The following is a 14349-nucleotide window of genomic DNA, read 5'->3' on the forward strand; positions in this document are numbered from 1 at the left end:
TGACACAATATATTCAAAAACTAACGGTGTTACCCAACTCTGATTCATAAAGCAAATTTTCTGCTCTAAAGCAAAATGTTTCCTCTCATTTTATTAGATAACGCAAATTATCATTTTAATTCCTCATCTTTAGATAATGTCTTCTAAAATTTTGATCTTGAATATATTCCATTCTGTGCCAGTTTTTAATGAGAAAATGACACTGTATAACCGTTGTTAAAATAATAGCCAAAAAAAATTATAAAATTTGTATTATATATATATATATATATATATATATATATATATATATATATATATATATATATATATTTCTTTTTAATTTTTTTTTGTATGTTAATATACAAATAATATACCAACTTTATATACTTATTCCGCTACCAGATGTAAATAGTTTTTGGTACGGGCTAAAAATGATAATACAAACTGGTTATTCGTTTGCTTCAATAATATGCCTAGAAGTGATCCTGGCAGCTCTATTTTTTTTTCAAATTTTAACTTTTCTTTTTAGAAAAATCAACCGAAATTTTTAAATGTATATATATACACAAAACAATTTACAAATTTTATACATTTTTTGGCTATTATTTTAACAACGGTTATACAGTGTCAGTTTCTCATTGAAAACTGGCACAGAATAGGATATATTCAAGATCAAAATTTTAGAAGACATTATCTAAAAATGAGGAATTAAAGTGATAATTTGCGTTATCCAATAAAATGAGAGGAATCATTTTGCTTTAGAGCACAAGATTTGCTTTATGAATCATAGTTGGGTAATACTGTTAGTTTTTTAATATATTGTGTTAGTGAGACTAAAGGTGCTCCACTTTAGCATACTTAAGGGACTAAATATGCTCAGGGTTATATTTGAGGGACCAAAATAGACCTACCCTCAAAGATAAGGGACAATATTGGTCAAAACCTCTGTCAGTGAGACTAAAGATGCTCCACTTTAGCATACTTAAGGAACTAAATATGCTTAGGGTTATATTTGAGGGACCAAAGTAGACCTACCCTTAAAGATAAGGGAAACTATTGGTCAAAACCTCTAATATCCTCATATCATATACCTATATCTATCTATACTATATTAAAAGCACGAAACCTCTATCGAAATATTATTCATCTTTTTTATCCTTTCTATATGCATTCTACATTGGATATAATTATAATTGTAATCAGAAATTTTATTTTTCAAAAAACAAAAACTCTCGTTTAGTGTTTTCTATTGGTCGGGACTTTACTTTATTTAGGTTTACAATTATTTAGGCTCTTCTTTGTTTATGTATAACTAGAGAACTTGTCTGCATTTCGCGCGATTGCAATAAGTGTCATTGAACAAAATAATTATTATAAATTCAATCCAGATATGAGACATAACTGTTTTTTATTTAAATGTATATAAGAAATTATTCTATGTATTGATTAAGTTACAAAAAATAATACTCTTATTAGAAGTTGAGCTTAATGAATCTATCTTCTGATCAGATTTTTTAATAAGAATATTAAGGAGACTTGTAGTTTGTATGGGGCATAGTTGTGCGCATATGGTTTTAATACTTGTTTTTTAATATACATGAATGTGTACTTAGATATGCATTTGATTTTTTTTTCTTTTCACTAAATAGTAAAACTTTTAATAAACATGAAATGAAAAATAAAGAAACTAAAAATAAAAAAGAAAATCCATTGGTTAAACTCAAGTCATTTATACTTTTTCCTAATTGTCTTTCCTTTTATTGATCTTGTTTTTCTTTCCTTCTCAATTCCCTAAACACTCTACTATTTTTTCCCTATCTTATACTTCCTCTACATTTTTTTATTCTTTCTTTCCTTTTTTCTTTCTCTTTCCTATTTCAATTTGCCTTATTAAATTTATTCTCTTGACAATTATTACTATGCAAAAACCGGAAAGAGGGGAACTTTTTTTAAATTTCTTACCGCAGTCAATTAATTTTTGGAGTTACTATATGTACACCTTAAATAAAGGGAGGAAAAAGAATTAAAATTGTTATATAGTTTTAATTGCGCATATGCCAAAAACTGATAAAAATAATTGGTCATTTTAGTTCTAGAAAAGTGTCACGTTATATCTCCATAAATCAAATAATTGGACAGAATAAGAGAAAAATACCAAAAAGTGATAAAAATAATTGGTCATTAGTCTTGGAGAAGTGCCACACTATATCTCTGTAAATTAGATACAAATTATTCTTCACACAATGACCAGTAATCTCCTAGTAAAACCCAATAAAGTATAAGAACTTTTAGAATATATTTTCTACTTTACAAAAAAGCAAAATATCACTAAAATAATATTTGTGACAACACGGTCACCATTATAACCCCCATGATGATCCACATATGATGGACACAAACAAAACAACAAAAACACTTGAAAGTGAATACGAACTACAAAGTAATATTGAATCAACTTCAGATAAAAGCTTGTTAAACTTCTTCACCAGCTCGTGGAATTTGATAGAAAAATATTTCTAATATTATCATCACCATCATGGACTTAGTCTCCTCCATATCTATATACATAAATATAGTATGACATGTATAATATGGATACATGAATAATTGGTGAAATATTTGATTTTTACTCTAATTTCAACATGTAATACAGAATACTATTAAGATGAAAAAGGATTTGAAAACTCACCACAATGTATTTGGTATGCAACCAGAGACTATTATATATAGTTGGATTCGAAATTGGATGGTCAAGTAGAGAACTGGAAGAACAACAAATAAATATCAATTAGATACTATTTACTACTCATAATTGTATCATTAATTCTAATAACGGTTGGAAAAATAATACAAAGAGCTTTCATTGGGATGAAGAAAAATAAGAGGAGTGAGGATTCACCGGAGAAGCCGTTTCTGATTTAGAATACTATACTTCCTTACCAGCTTTATTTTATGCATTTTCTTCTTTAAGTCATTAAAGCTGCTTATTTTTCCCAATTAACTTGAATCTCTTCCTCTCCCTTATTTAAGACTAATAATTAATGTATGTGGGGGAAGATGTAATTCAATTCCAAAATTTCCTCCTCTTCCCTGGTTTAAGACTCATGATAATTATGTATAGGGAAAGCATTTTAGTAATTGAGATTGTATTGAAATAATGATGAAAATTCAAAAAATCAGGAAAAAAGATAAATATAGATGCTGGGTTTTGGAGGTGCCACATCACTATTTCAATTCCCAACTTTATATTTATATATAGATTAGGATTCTTTATTGCGGTGTAGCTTTTCACTAGGTTTAGGATTTTTTAAGTTCTTCTCCGTTTATTATTCGCTATTATTTTTTTGGTTCTGTATTACCAATTAATTCATGTTACTTGTCTTTGTTTAGGTTTAGCATTCACTTTATTTCTATATTTTGATAGCGCCAACATTCGGAGGTGAACTAACTTGAGATTTGAGGTAAATTTTCTACATGTAATCTCTTCTTGAAGTTATGTAACAATAAACATGCATTCTTGATAAAAACAAATTACAAATTGAAAGGTTATCAATTATTATGAATTTTATAGGACGTACGTCTCATATATGCATGCTTGATTAAGAATTGTAAATTGAAAGGTTAATGATTACGGTTCCCGTAACACTTTTGGAAGGAAAGTTAGCTTATGTTTGTATTTCTTGCTATTCAACTAGGGTAATGTGTTGCTATCCATATAGAGCTGGTAAGTCTCTTAAAATGATGACTAAAAATCAATAAAGCTTGTGCAATTCATCTTTTTTGTTGCTATGTTCATTTTTCGTACAATTAGTTCTTATATTATGTAATTCTTTTATTGTGATTGATTTATTGGAGATTATTATCTTGCATGTGCTTATATTTATAAGATTTTTTATATTAAAAAAATATAAATTGTAAATAGAAGTTGGCATTGACGTATGTGGGTCTACAATGCTTATAATTTATCTGCACTTCATAAATCAATCTTTTAGTACAAATATTGTCACTCTTGCTTGCCTAAATACCTTCAAATGATGTGAGTTATTTTCTCCATGTTTATGTAAGTATATTCATATATAGCTAATTATATTTATGACATCACGGTTATTATTTTTGCTTTTATATGAATTTACTCTTGAAATTTTCTTTAGTTCTTTAGTTAATTATATGGCTTTAACTTAGGCTCGACCTTCTTAGCCAAATTAGTTTTTCAATAAGTTAATCTGTCATGACCCGAAATTCCCACCTTCGGACTGTGATAGCGCTTAACATTTCACTTGCTAGGCAAGCCAACGTTAGAATAATATTAACTAATTTTTAAATAATTTTTAAATTATTAATAATCAAAGAAACAAATGCGGAAATAAAGTTTGAAATATAGTGAATAATCCATAAATACAACGGTGTCTAAATACCATCCCAGAATTAGTGTCATAAGTGCACGAGTTTCTAGAATAAATACAAATAAAGGTCTGAATAAAAATAAAGTTGTCTGGAAATAAACACACAGCTAAAATAAAATAGACGGAGACTTCAGAACTACGGACGCCATGCAATTATACCTCAAGTCTCCTCTAGTAGCTGAAATCCGAGCAAGCCTATGGTATGCCGCTAGGACCAACTCCGAAATCTGCACAAGAAGTGCAGAGTGTAGTATCAGTACAACCGACCCCATGTACTGGTAAGTGCTGAGCCTAACCTGGGTGAAGTAGTGACTAGGCTAAGGCGGTTCACTTACATTAACCTGTACGCAATATTAATGACAACGACAAATAATAAAAATAAATCAGGTAACTCATTTATAATAATTGAAGCCAACTAAGGAGTCATAATCCATTATTATTTCAACCAATTATGTTGCAGCGTGCAACCCGCTCTCACAATATATTCACATTCAATTCTGTTGCAGTGTGCAACCTGCTCTCCCAATATATTCCTTTTAATCAAGTCCGTCGTATATTTATTTTAATCAAGTATATATATACTTTTTAATAAGTCTATTGCGACGTGCAATCCGATCCCCCAATATTGACTTTTAATAAGTCTGTTGCGGCGTGCAATCCGATCCCCCCAATATTGACTTTTAATAAGTCTGTTGCGACGTGCAACCCGATCCTCCAATATGGACTTTTTAATAAGTCTGTTGCGGTGTGCAACCCGATCCTCCAATATGGACTTTTAGTGGAAGTTATTTTACTAAAATCTCTTTCAAACATTGATCAACCATTTTACCCTTTTATTACATATATTCAATTTGTTATTATTGTACAAATATGTAAATATACGTCATAAATTCTTGTATGGACTAATATTCAATTGTAAGTTACAATTAGCAAGACAATAAAAAGTTACTACTATTTAATTTTATATATATATATATATATATATATATATATATATATATATATATATATATATATTGCTTGGCATTTGGAGTTGCGTGCAGCAACTTCTAGCAATAATTACATACTTAAAAGTTACTAATTAAATAGTTGTTCTGAAATTAAAGTCTCTCTAATGCGCCGTGTTTGTTCACTTGTAACGGAAATGAAGAAAACTAGCTAATTAACCTTTCATTATAGTGACTTTTGAGATTTTTGCATTGCATTATCCCTGAGTGTATTTTTTGCTTATAAATACAATTACCTTACAAGATTTTTATGTGAATTGTGCCATGTAAAAATAATATTTTTTCATTGTTTTAAAATAACATTATTGGCTATTTACTGTCAATGACAAGTGAGTTATCATCTTGATTATCTAGATGTTGGACAAAGAAAATTCAGAAGGCCTTATTCATATATTGCTGTATATGATCTGAATTTTCTACCTAGTTTAGAGTCCTAGCATTATTGTCGAGGCCAAAGGCAAATATTATGTTGCCAGATGAACTCTTAATGTATCCTCTTTGTTATTTTTGTTCATTTGCCCTATGTTTACTCAGATGTCTTTTCTATTATTGCTTGGGGTTTGAAATATATAAATTCTGATTGTGTTTGTATACATAATTCTTGTATTGTATCATAATTAACTATTCAGTTGTCAATCCATTTAAATTATAGTATTTAGAGGTTTAGTAATTTTAGTGCATAAATATGTATTATTGTTTTGTCATTGTGGTGTTATAACTTTAGTCTCATTCTATATTTTCTTTTATTGTTATCTTTTGAGACAACGAGATTCAAATTTTGGTATGCAATTTTGAGTACTTGGCTGGGTAAAGCGAAATATTTAATTAGTGAGTGTAAGTTAGATTTTATTATAATTTTATTTTTATTTCTACTTCTGGGAAGTATTTATAAATCTGAACGAACAATCCTACTTTTGAACGTTTGGGGCGAAGATAAATGTATAATCATTATGCTTTGTTTGGAGGTTTCATTGAAATATATATTTCTTCATGTTTTTCCTAATTTTGTTAAGATTATTTACATGCGTTTATTAAATTTAGAGCAGGAATTCATCAACATATCCGTACCATTAGAGGTTATATTATCTTAATTAGCTTCAAACACTTTTTGGTAAATGAAAAATACACCACTCTAATGTTATGTATTTAATGAATAAAATTTAAACGGTAAAATTGATATTTTTTATTAGTTGCAACATTTCCTATTTGATAACTTAATATTTTTTTTAAATTTATCGATATTTTATAATAATGATAGGGAACAAACGTGCAACGCACGTTACAAGAGACTAATTGCCTCAAAAACAACAAGGGCGAACGACACAAATAGGAATTTCTGCATTTTGATAGGGAGTGGCCAGTAATAAGAGTTTTGGAAGGGACAAAAAAGCCTTGTGTCAAAATTTTAAATTTTTAAAAGTTATAGCAATCGTTAAAATTCTGGTGATCATTAAAATTCCAGATGCTTCAACGTCACGAGTGTATCCTAGTACGAGGTTATTTTCTCAAAATATTTCTTAACAAGGTAAAAATATAAACGACGATCTAAAAAAATTCATCAAACGTAATTTTTTGCAAGAACGATCTTAGGAAGATAAAAAAGCTTCCTTTGGTCATGGAATTTTGTGGGCTGAACTCTTTATGGATCGAGCTATTATCACTTTTAGCCCACGTCAAAAATTATTTATATTCTTTAGCCGAAAAAGTATACAAAAGATGTATAATTTTTATATATTACATATATATATATATATATATATATATATATATATATATATATATATATACAAAAAAATAAAAATTATATATTTTTTGGCTATTATTTTGATAGCGACTATACAATGTCATTTTTCCTGGAGTTTTACCACGAAGCACTTTGCTCTTATTTGAGCTAGGCTACAAAACTGCTATGCACTCATTAACAATTAACTTGGGCCGTATCTTTTAGTAATTACAGTCCATTTTTGTCCATAACTAGTTTTTTTTTTTTTTTTTTAAAAAAAAAAGACTTTTCTTGTTAGCTCCTCTAATTAGACTGACCTTTATTTATTTGATTTTAAAACTTTTAATTTGATCATGACTACATATTGGATAAGAGGTTATTGCAATTTAATGTTATATCAACTTACACGTTTTGAACAGTAATCCTTAGGCACTTCACAAATGACCTATGCTTTCGTTGCTGGAAGTATTGTACCAAAATTCAACTGTGAGTAATAATCACCACGTACAAGTACTTACAGTTTTAACTTAAAAACTTATAAGAACGATTTCCTTGGTACATAACTGACCAGCATAACATGCAATTTCAATCTTTTTCGGCTGAAAATGTGTATATAAAATATAAGTGAACTTAAAAGGAACAATTATACGATATTAAAATTGTGTCATTAATAATCGGATAATATAAAAAAAAATTGTGTTATAGAGTCATCAACAATTTCTCATGGTAGCTCAGAGCAATTGAGCAAATAAGCAATATGTACGTTCACATGTACTAATATTTCAATCTTGTGTATTGTATGACCGTCTTTAGAAACAAATATTTACAATTCCACTCAATCTCAAGCAAAATAGAGTAGTTACATAATGTTCATTATTCATGTTGTTTACTTAAGTCCTTCACATTCTAACGTTAAATTATATACAAAACAAAAAAGGAAAAAAACCACAGGGCACGCATGTTTGCTTTAATTTTTTAATTCTAGTTTCATTAAACATCACTCGTAATTGTTCATCGCACAGAACGCAGTGGACGGTTTAACTTCTTTTCCAGTTTGTTCTCATGTTTGTTTTTATGGACCATTCTATTCCCTCGTAATTGGATAACCTTTTTCCCTTATCTATTCCTATTTCTAGATCTGAACCTGTCCCAATTTTCTTTACATGGAGAGCCCTATAAGCTCCTTTTTATTTTCAAAAGTATAGTTGGACCTTACCAATCTCCCCACCTCTAACCCCCCTACCCCACCCCACCCCACCCCCCGAGAAAAAATTACTTAGGAGACCTTCACATCGTTAAAAATTTGATCGTTGATCCTAGTTACTCCTTAAGATTTCAAGTATCATCACATTTTATTCTTTGCTGTAATTTAGGAATGACATTTCTATTTGTCATATTAGCTTACTTTAAAGTTCCTCATGTAAAAAAAAAAGAAAGACGGAAAAGCTAACATTGTTCGCCATTTTCTCCAAAAATGGTTGGGAAAACCAAAAAAAGATAAGGGGCAAAAGGTATTTCTGCCTTTTTCTTTAATAATTGATTACTTCTCTTTACACGGCCAATGATGAGATTAAATCTGAAGGGAAAAAAAGTGGAAAAGGAGAAAAGGACCAAACCTTTGAAAGTGAGATAATTGAAAGAGGAACTTTACCTCATTGTTTTGATCCAAATAAACAGAACCCCCCAAATCTTCATTGGAACATACAATAGCCAATGGATAATCTTTTACCTCAAATTTCTTCGACCCCTCAATCATGTTTTATCTATTTCTATTTGTTAATTGTTCAAATATGATTCTTTTGGATTTTTATCCAAAATTTAAAAACAAAAAGAGAATGAAGAAAGGATAAATCAATGCTTAGTATATTGTCTGCCATTGAGAACAGGTCAAAATAATGTGCTAGTTGATAGAGTGGAATTTTGGCCTACAAAATTGACTATTAATATTTCAAATCCATGATTTTTTAAATTCTTTTTTTGAAGATTAAAGGCACCCCATATGGCCTTGGTGGCATCCAAATGCTGGAAAGGTTTAAATATAATGAAATAAGATAAAATTAAAGGTCCCTTCATTGGTTCAATATTTGAACCAATCACTTTAGGAAAGATTGTTCTAAACCACTTTATTAGATACTCATCACTGCCTTTTGTCCTCTATAGCAAAATTAAAGACTGCTCCTATAATAAAAATTAAAGGGAATAAAGCAACAAATGAAAAAGGAAAAGAACAAACGAACAAGAAATGTTCAAATTAAAGAGAGAAAGAAAAGAGTAGAAAACTAAAGGAGTTGATGAAGTTAATGCCCCTTATTAGAAGAGACGAACAATAAGTGGGATTCTCTGGTTTCTCTGTTCCACTTCAAATACCATAAGACTCTCTGATTAAACCAAACAAAAATAATAAATATTCTGTCAAAACCAAGCTTTACCCGCATATTTTTGTGCAAATTCTTTTTTATCTCTAATTTGATATACAAAATACAAAAAACGAAAAAAAGAGAAGAATAGTGAGACGAATAAACTGACAACCAAGCAAACATGTCCCTCTCTCTACATTTTGAAGTGCATCTTCCCGACAATGAAAACACGTGACATGCACGTGACTGAATGCCCTTGATGAAGTGGAAACCTTAGTGGAGAGATGTCTTGTACTGTTGACTTTTCAGAGGTCAATCAAACACATGGTGGTACAATAATTCGATGCTGCCAGCCAGTATTTCCTCGTCGTGCCAACTACGCGCTGCGGTGAGAATAGTTGTTCAGAGATTAGAATTTTAGCAGTTACCGAGTTGTACTGAGTCAACTCAAAATGAGTTCCGAATTGGTGGGGTGTATGTCTTTTAGCAAACCCAAAACTTGCTGCATTCTCGGTCGCTTGTTTGGGCTCTCCGCCGTACACAAATATCCAACTCGGAGGCACTCCACCATCCCACTCACTGAGTCACCACCGAGTCTTAATCTCGAGTCAAGCGCATCGGCTCCATGTCCATCCTTCACTAGCCTTCTCACCAACTTGATCGTGTCATCCGAACCAGTTTTTCCAGTTAGTAACTCCACTAATACGACTCCAAAATCGTACACATCCTTCTCAGTGGATCCACTGACTCGGTCGTGACTCAGTCCAAAGTCGGCTATTCGAGGTTCAAAGTCATCGGCCAATAAGATATTAGACAGTATCAAATGGCCATGAACCACCGGCTTTGACTGAGCGTGGTGGAGGTAGGCGAGTCCACGCGCTATGCCCACTGCAATGCGGTGGCGCGTGTGCCATTCCATTTTCTCCGGTGATGTCAGATGGGACCCATTTTGCTGCTCCCACGTGTCAGTAGTCCAATCCTCCACGTTGATGGCAGCAGTTGGAAGCTCGTGTAGCCATCGGTGGAGGTCACCGTTAGCCATGAACTCGTACAACACTAGCTTCTCTTTCCCTGCGTCAAGGGGAACATTAAATTAGATTTAAATATGATTTGATTGAAAGGAACAATAAAATTGGATTCCCTGTATCTGTTCTTTTCTTTGGTTGCTAGAAAAGTCCTAAATATTATTTACAAGGAGTTTGATTGTACAATCAACTATGTCATGAAATAATTTTTCCAGTCATAATATAATGTAGAGAACAAATTTGGCGGCTTAACTGTTTAATTCTACTCTAACTTTCCAACTTTAAGACATTTTTAATTGAATAAAACATTCTTTGGAACCATTAATGCTTAAAAAAAGTTCTCCAAGAAAAAATAATTTGTGGAAAACATTTGTGCAACATTCTTCCAAAATCATAAAATAAGGTTGGGACAGTTCAACTCCCATCCTCCCAATCTGGTAAGATTTTAAACTTTTTGACTTTGTTATGTCAAAATGGACACAAGTTACAAAGAGCATTATCATAAATAACGTTTACAGTTCAATTTTTTTTCAAAGCCCAATCGGGCATAAGATTTGAAAGTTTGACTTTGTTTGTAAAAATGGACACAATTTACAAAGAGCATTTAAAGCAGTTTCAAATGTAATGTTGTACTCATAGTACTAACATCCAAATTATTCACGCATTCCTATTTACTGCTTGTTATCATAACTACTGCTTACGTTTCTATGGTTGCAAAGATTTCTGTCTCATTACTCACTACTGACTGTACTCTTTCTCCTCTCATCCTCCACGTGAATACATTCAATATGGTTCCACCTCAAATATCTTCCCTTAAATATCACACAAAAATTTTCTCCATTTTTCTTCCTTACTGAAAATAAGGGGTAACCCCATTTAAAGAGTGCCACATATTTAGCATTTCACCCAATCAGACACAATATTTATAAAATAATAGTATCAGATTTTTTACTGACCCATGCATGTAAAATTGAAAATGGTCAAAAGGAAAGTAAAGAAGAGAAGAAAATTGTACCTGCAATGCAGAAACCAGAAATAGGCAACAGATTAGGGTGCTTAAGCTTTGACAGTTCTTCAAACAAAGCAATAGCATCATCATTTCCTAGTTCCCTAGCATGCTCTAGGACCTTAATTGCCACGTGGAGGTCACCTGGAAGTACGGCTCTGTAAACGGGCCCACACCTCCCTTCAGCTAACAATGATTCTTTCCCAAAGTGAGATGTAGCTGCTATGAGATCCTTGAATGTAAAGTTCATCAATGGCTTCTCAAACATCACAACTGGTGCTGAACTTGGTTCTTTTATGTCAGCTACCCACGAACTTCCTGACTCTGTCTCAAATGAAAATGGCCCTGACTTGTCCATTCTGAATGGTATTTGAATTGGTTTTGAGATTAGCCATTTGTTTTTCCTAGCCACTGTTTTTCTCCTCTTGTATAGACATAAAATGACTGACCCTATGGCCAAGATTAGAAATGCAGAAGCAGCTGAAATGCCTGTGATTAAAACTCTCTTTCTTGATTTGGGTTTTTTTCTCTTGGTGTTTTTGTCCATTGGTTTAGTAGGTTTCTGTTTGATAGGCAACACTTTGTGTGGTGGGGTTGTGAAGTTATGATGTTTGATGTGAAGTTCTGAGGAATTCTTGGGATTTGGTAATTTTAGATTCTTGCTTTGCAAATGGCCAGCATGAATAAAAGAAGAGTTCCCAAATTTTGCAAACTGGTCTTGAGGTATTAGGCCAGTGAAGTTGTTGAATGAGATATTCAAGAATTTAAGACTGGAAATAGGAGGGAAATCATCTGGAAATGTACCATTCATGTGGTTGAAAGAAACATCTAAATGCTTTAGTGACTTGATATGTGAAATGGGTTTTGGATTGCCATAAATGTTACAACTAGAAATGCTCAAATTTTCAAGCTTGGTTAGGTTGTTGAACCAAAAAGGCAAAATCTTGAGATCATTATGTGAAAGGTCAAGAGAAGTGAGATTGGGAAAACCATAAAAAGTAGAGCCTAAGTTGGTGAACCTGTTGAAAGAAAGATCAAGTCTTTGAATAGGAGATGAACTTGTAACAGCAATTGTTCCCCCTAGCTTATTCTTGGATAAGTTGACTTCAACCAAAGATGAGATTGACCAAAACAGAGGATGAACAGAACCTTTTAAGGAATTGTTCGAGAGATCTACAGTATGAAGATGTGACAAGTTTCTTAAGTACTTCCATGAGACTGTGCCAGTTAGATTTCTTGAAGATAACTTTATCACAGTTATTGGAGTGGTAGAGGAACAGTTTGAGCTGAACCAAGTGATGTTGAAGCCATAAACAAAGCTGAAAGCCTTGGAAACTAGAGATAAATCTGTGTTGTTTTTGCAAGTGGACTCTGATTTTGATGAGAATGTGAAAAGAGAAAGGAAGATGATAAAAGTGAAGAAGATTTTCATTTTTTGATGGAACTGGAATTCTTTCTTTCAGTTGGAAGTAGTTGATTTAAATGCCTTAGAGAGTTGATAAGAGTAGATGGAGAAGGGGTTTCAAGTGGAGGTAAATAAGTCCAACGAAATGGTTTTGGTTTTATATATGGAAAGAGAAAAGGAAATGAAATGGTAGGAAAGAGAGAGAGAGATGCACAAATAGATGAGGACCCGTGGGAGGTTTTGTTGAACCTAAACTTCCTTAGGGTTCAACCATAGAATTTTTAAAATATCTTTTTAATTGAGCAAATTCTTAAAGCTCTTCTCTTTCTCCGTTTCTTTACTTAATTGGATTTTACGATTTTCTTTTAATAGTGTGATTAAGAGTAGTTTGAAGTTTCAATATTTTAAAACAAAAAAAAAACATTTTAGTCGTGAGATGAGTAATAGCTTATTTTGAAAAACTTGGTCAAACATTAATTGTTGTTAGTGTTACTTTTTAAATTAATTAGTCAAACACAAATAGCTTTTTTGAGAAAAATACTTTTCAAACATAAGCTGATTTTTGATGTTTGGCCAAACATGTCCAAAAAAAAAATTCATAGGCTTCTTTTATAAATTAAATATTCTCCAAATGCCTGCTTCCATTCGGAGAGAAGTATTATTACGTTTATGACCTACAAATGCATTGTCAATCAATTATCATTATTGGTATGTAAAAGCAAAAAATATCTTTCCCCTACAGGTAACTATTTACTGACCGATTAATGTTGTGATGCGTGATAAGTATTTTTTCAATTACTGATAAAAAAAATTGGATTCAACTTTTGAGATTAGAGTTATTTTAGTTTTACCTTTAAAAAAGAAAAGTTTTTTGATGCGAATTCGAAAACGTGTACCATGGTGGAAAACACACTCCAAAAGAGAATATTTACTGACCAATTTCAATTCAATATTAAACGCGTGTTCGGCGTCAAACGGTGCCAGAAATCTAGTTTGACCTGTTTCTAACCTTTGTCAATTCATCTCTCGTGAATTATTCATTCTCGTGAGTGATTAATACGTTTTCTTTCGGGAAAAAAGGGAGAAAAAGAGATAATAAATCATACATGAACTTGTTGGGCAGAATTACTTTATAGCATATCCCTCTATCCCAATTATTTGTCAAGTATAGGCTAATATTACATTTTGTTAAAAAGTAGGATAAAGTTAATTACACCATGCAGAGTGAGATTATTTGTAACTGATTATTTTTTATAAATTTTTCCACATATTGAATCTATTGAATTCCACATATTAAAGAGTTATGTAAAAATATATATTAAAAATAACAAAGATTCACAAAATCTTTTTCTTTTCTTTATTGAGATTGGGAAAGAAATGCATATATACACTTGGTGTTCACATTAAATTAAATAATTTTACTTTAATTTTAATAATTTAA

The 14349-nt window shown here is 31.4% G+C and overlaps 1 protein-coding gene across 1 annotated transcript; it reads right to left on the reverse strand.

The window, feature by feature from the left end:
* Nucleotides 1-9403: 9403 nt before the first annotated feature.
* On the reverse strand, nucleotides 9404-13064 carry LOC104109168 (calmodulin-binding receptor kinase CaMRLK). Its single transcript, XM_009618394.4, has 2 exons — nucleotides 11513-13064; nucleotides 9404-10543 (listed from the first exon to the last, which is right to left on the reverse strand). The coding sequence occupies exons 1-2, from the start codon at nucleotides 12933-12935 to the stop codon at nucleotides 9915-9917; spliced, it is 2052 nt and encodes a 683-aa protein (XP_009616689.1). The 5' UTR covers nucleotides 12936-13064; the 3' UTR covers nucleotides 9404-9914.
* Nucleotides 13065-14349: the final 1285 nt, after the last annotated feature.

This window comes from Nicotiana tomentosiformis, chromosome 2 (assembly GCF_000390325.3).
Source record: "Nicotiana tomentosiformis chromosome 2, ASM39032v3, whole genome shotgun sequence".
NCBI lineage: Eukaryota > Viridiplantae > Streptophyta > Magnoliopsida > Solanales > Solanaceae > Nicotiana > Nicotiana tomentosiformis.

What these genes read in the sequence shown, in the direction of transcription:
- LOC104109168 (XM_009618394.4), bottom strand. Translation starts at nt 12,935, where the DNA reads ATGAAAATCTTCTTCACTTTTATCATCTTCCTTTCTCTTTTCACATTC. An exon ending in TTCTGGTTTCTGCATTGCAG is followed by an intron (nt 10,544 to 11,512) that starts GTACAATTTTCT and finishes CCCTTGACGCAG; the next exon opens with GGAAAGAGAAGCTAGTGTTG.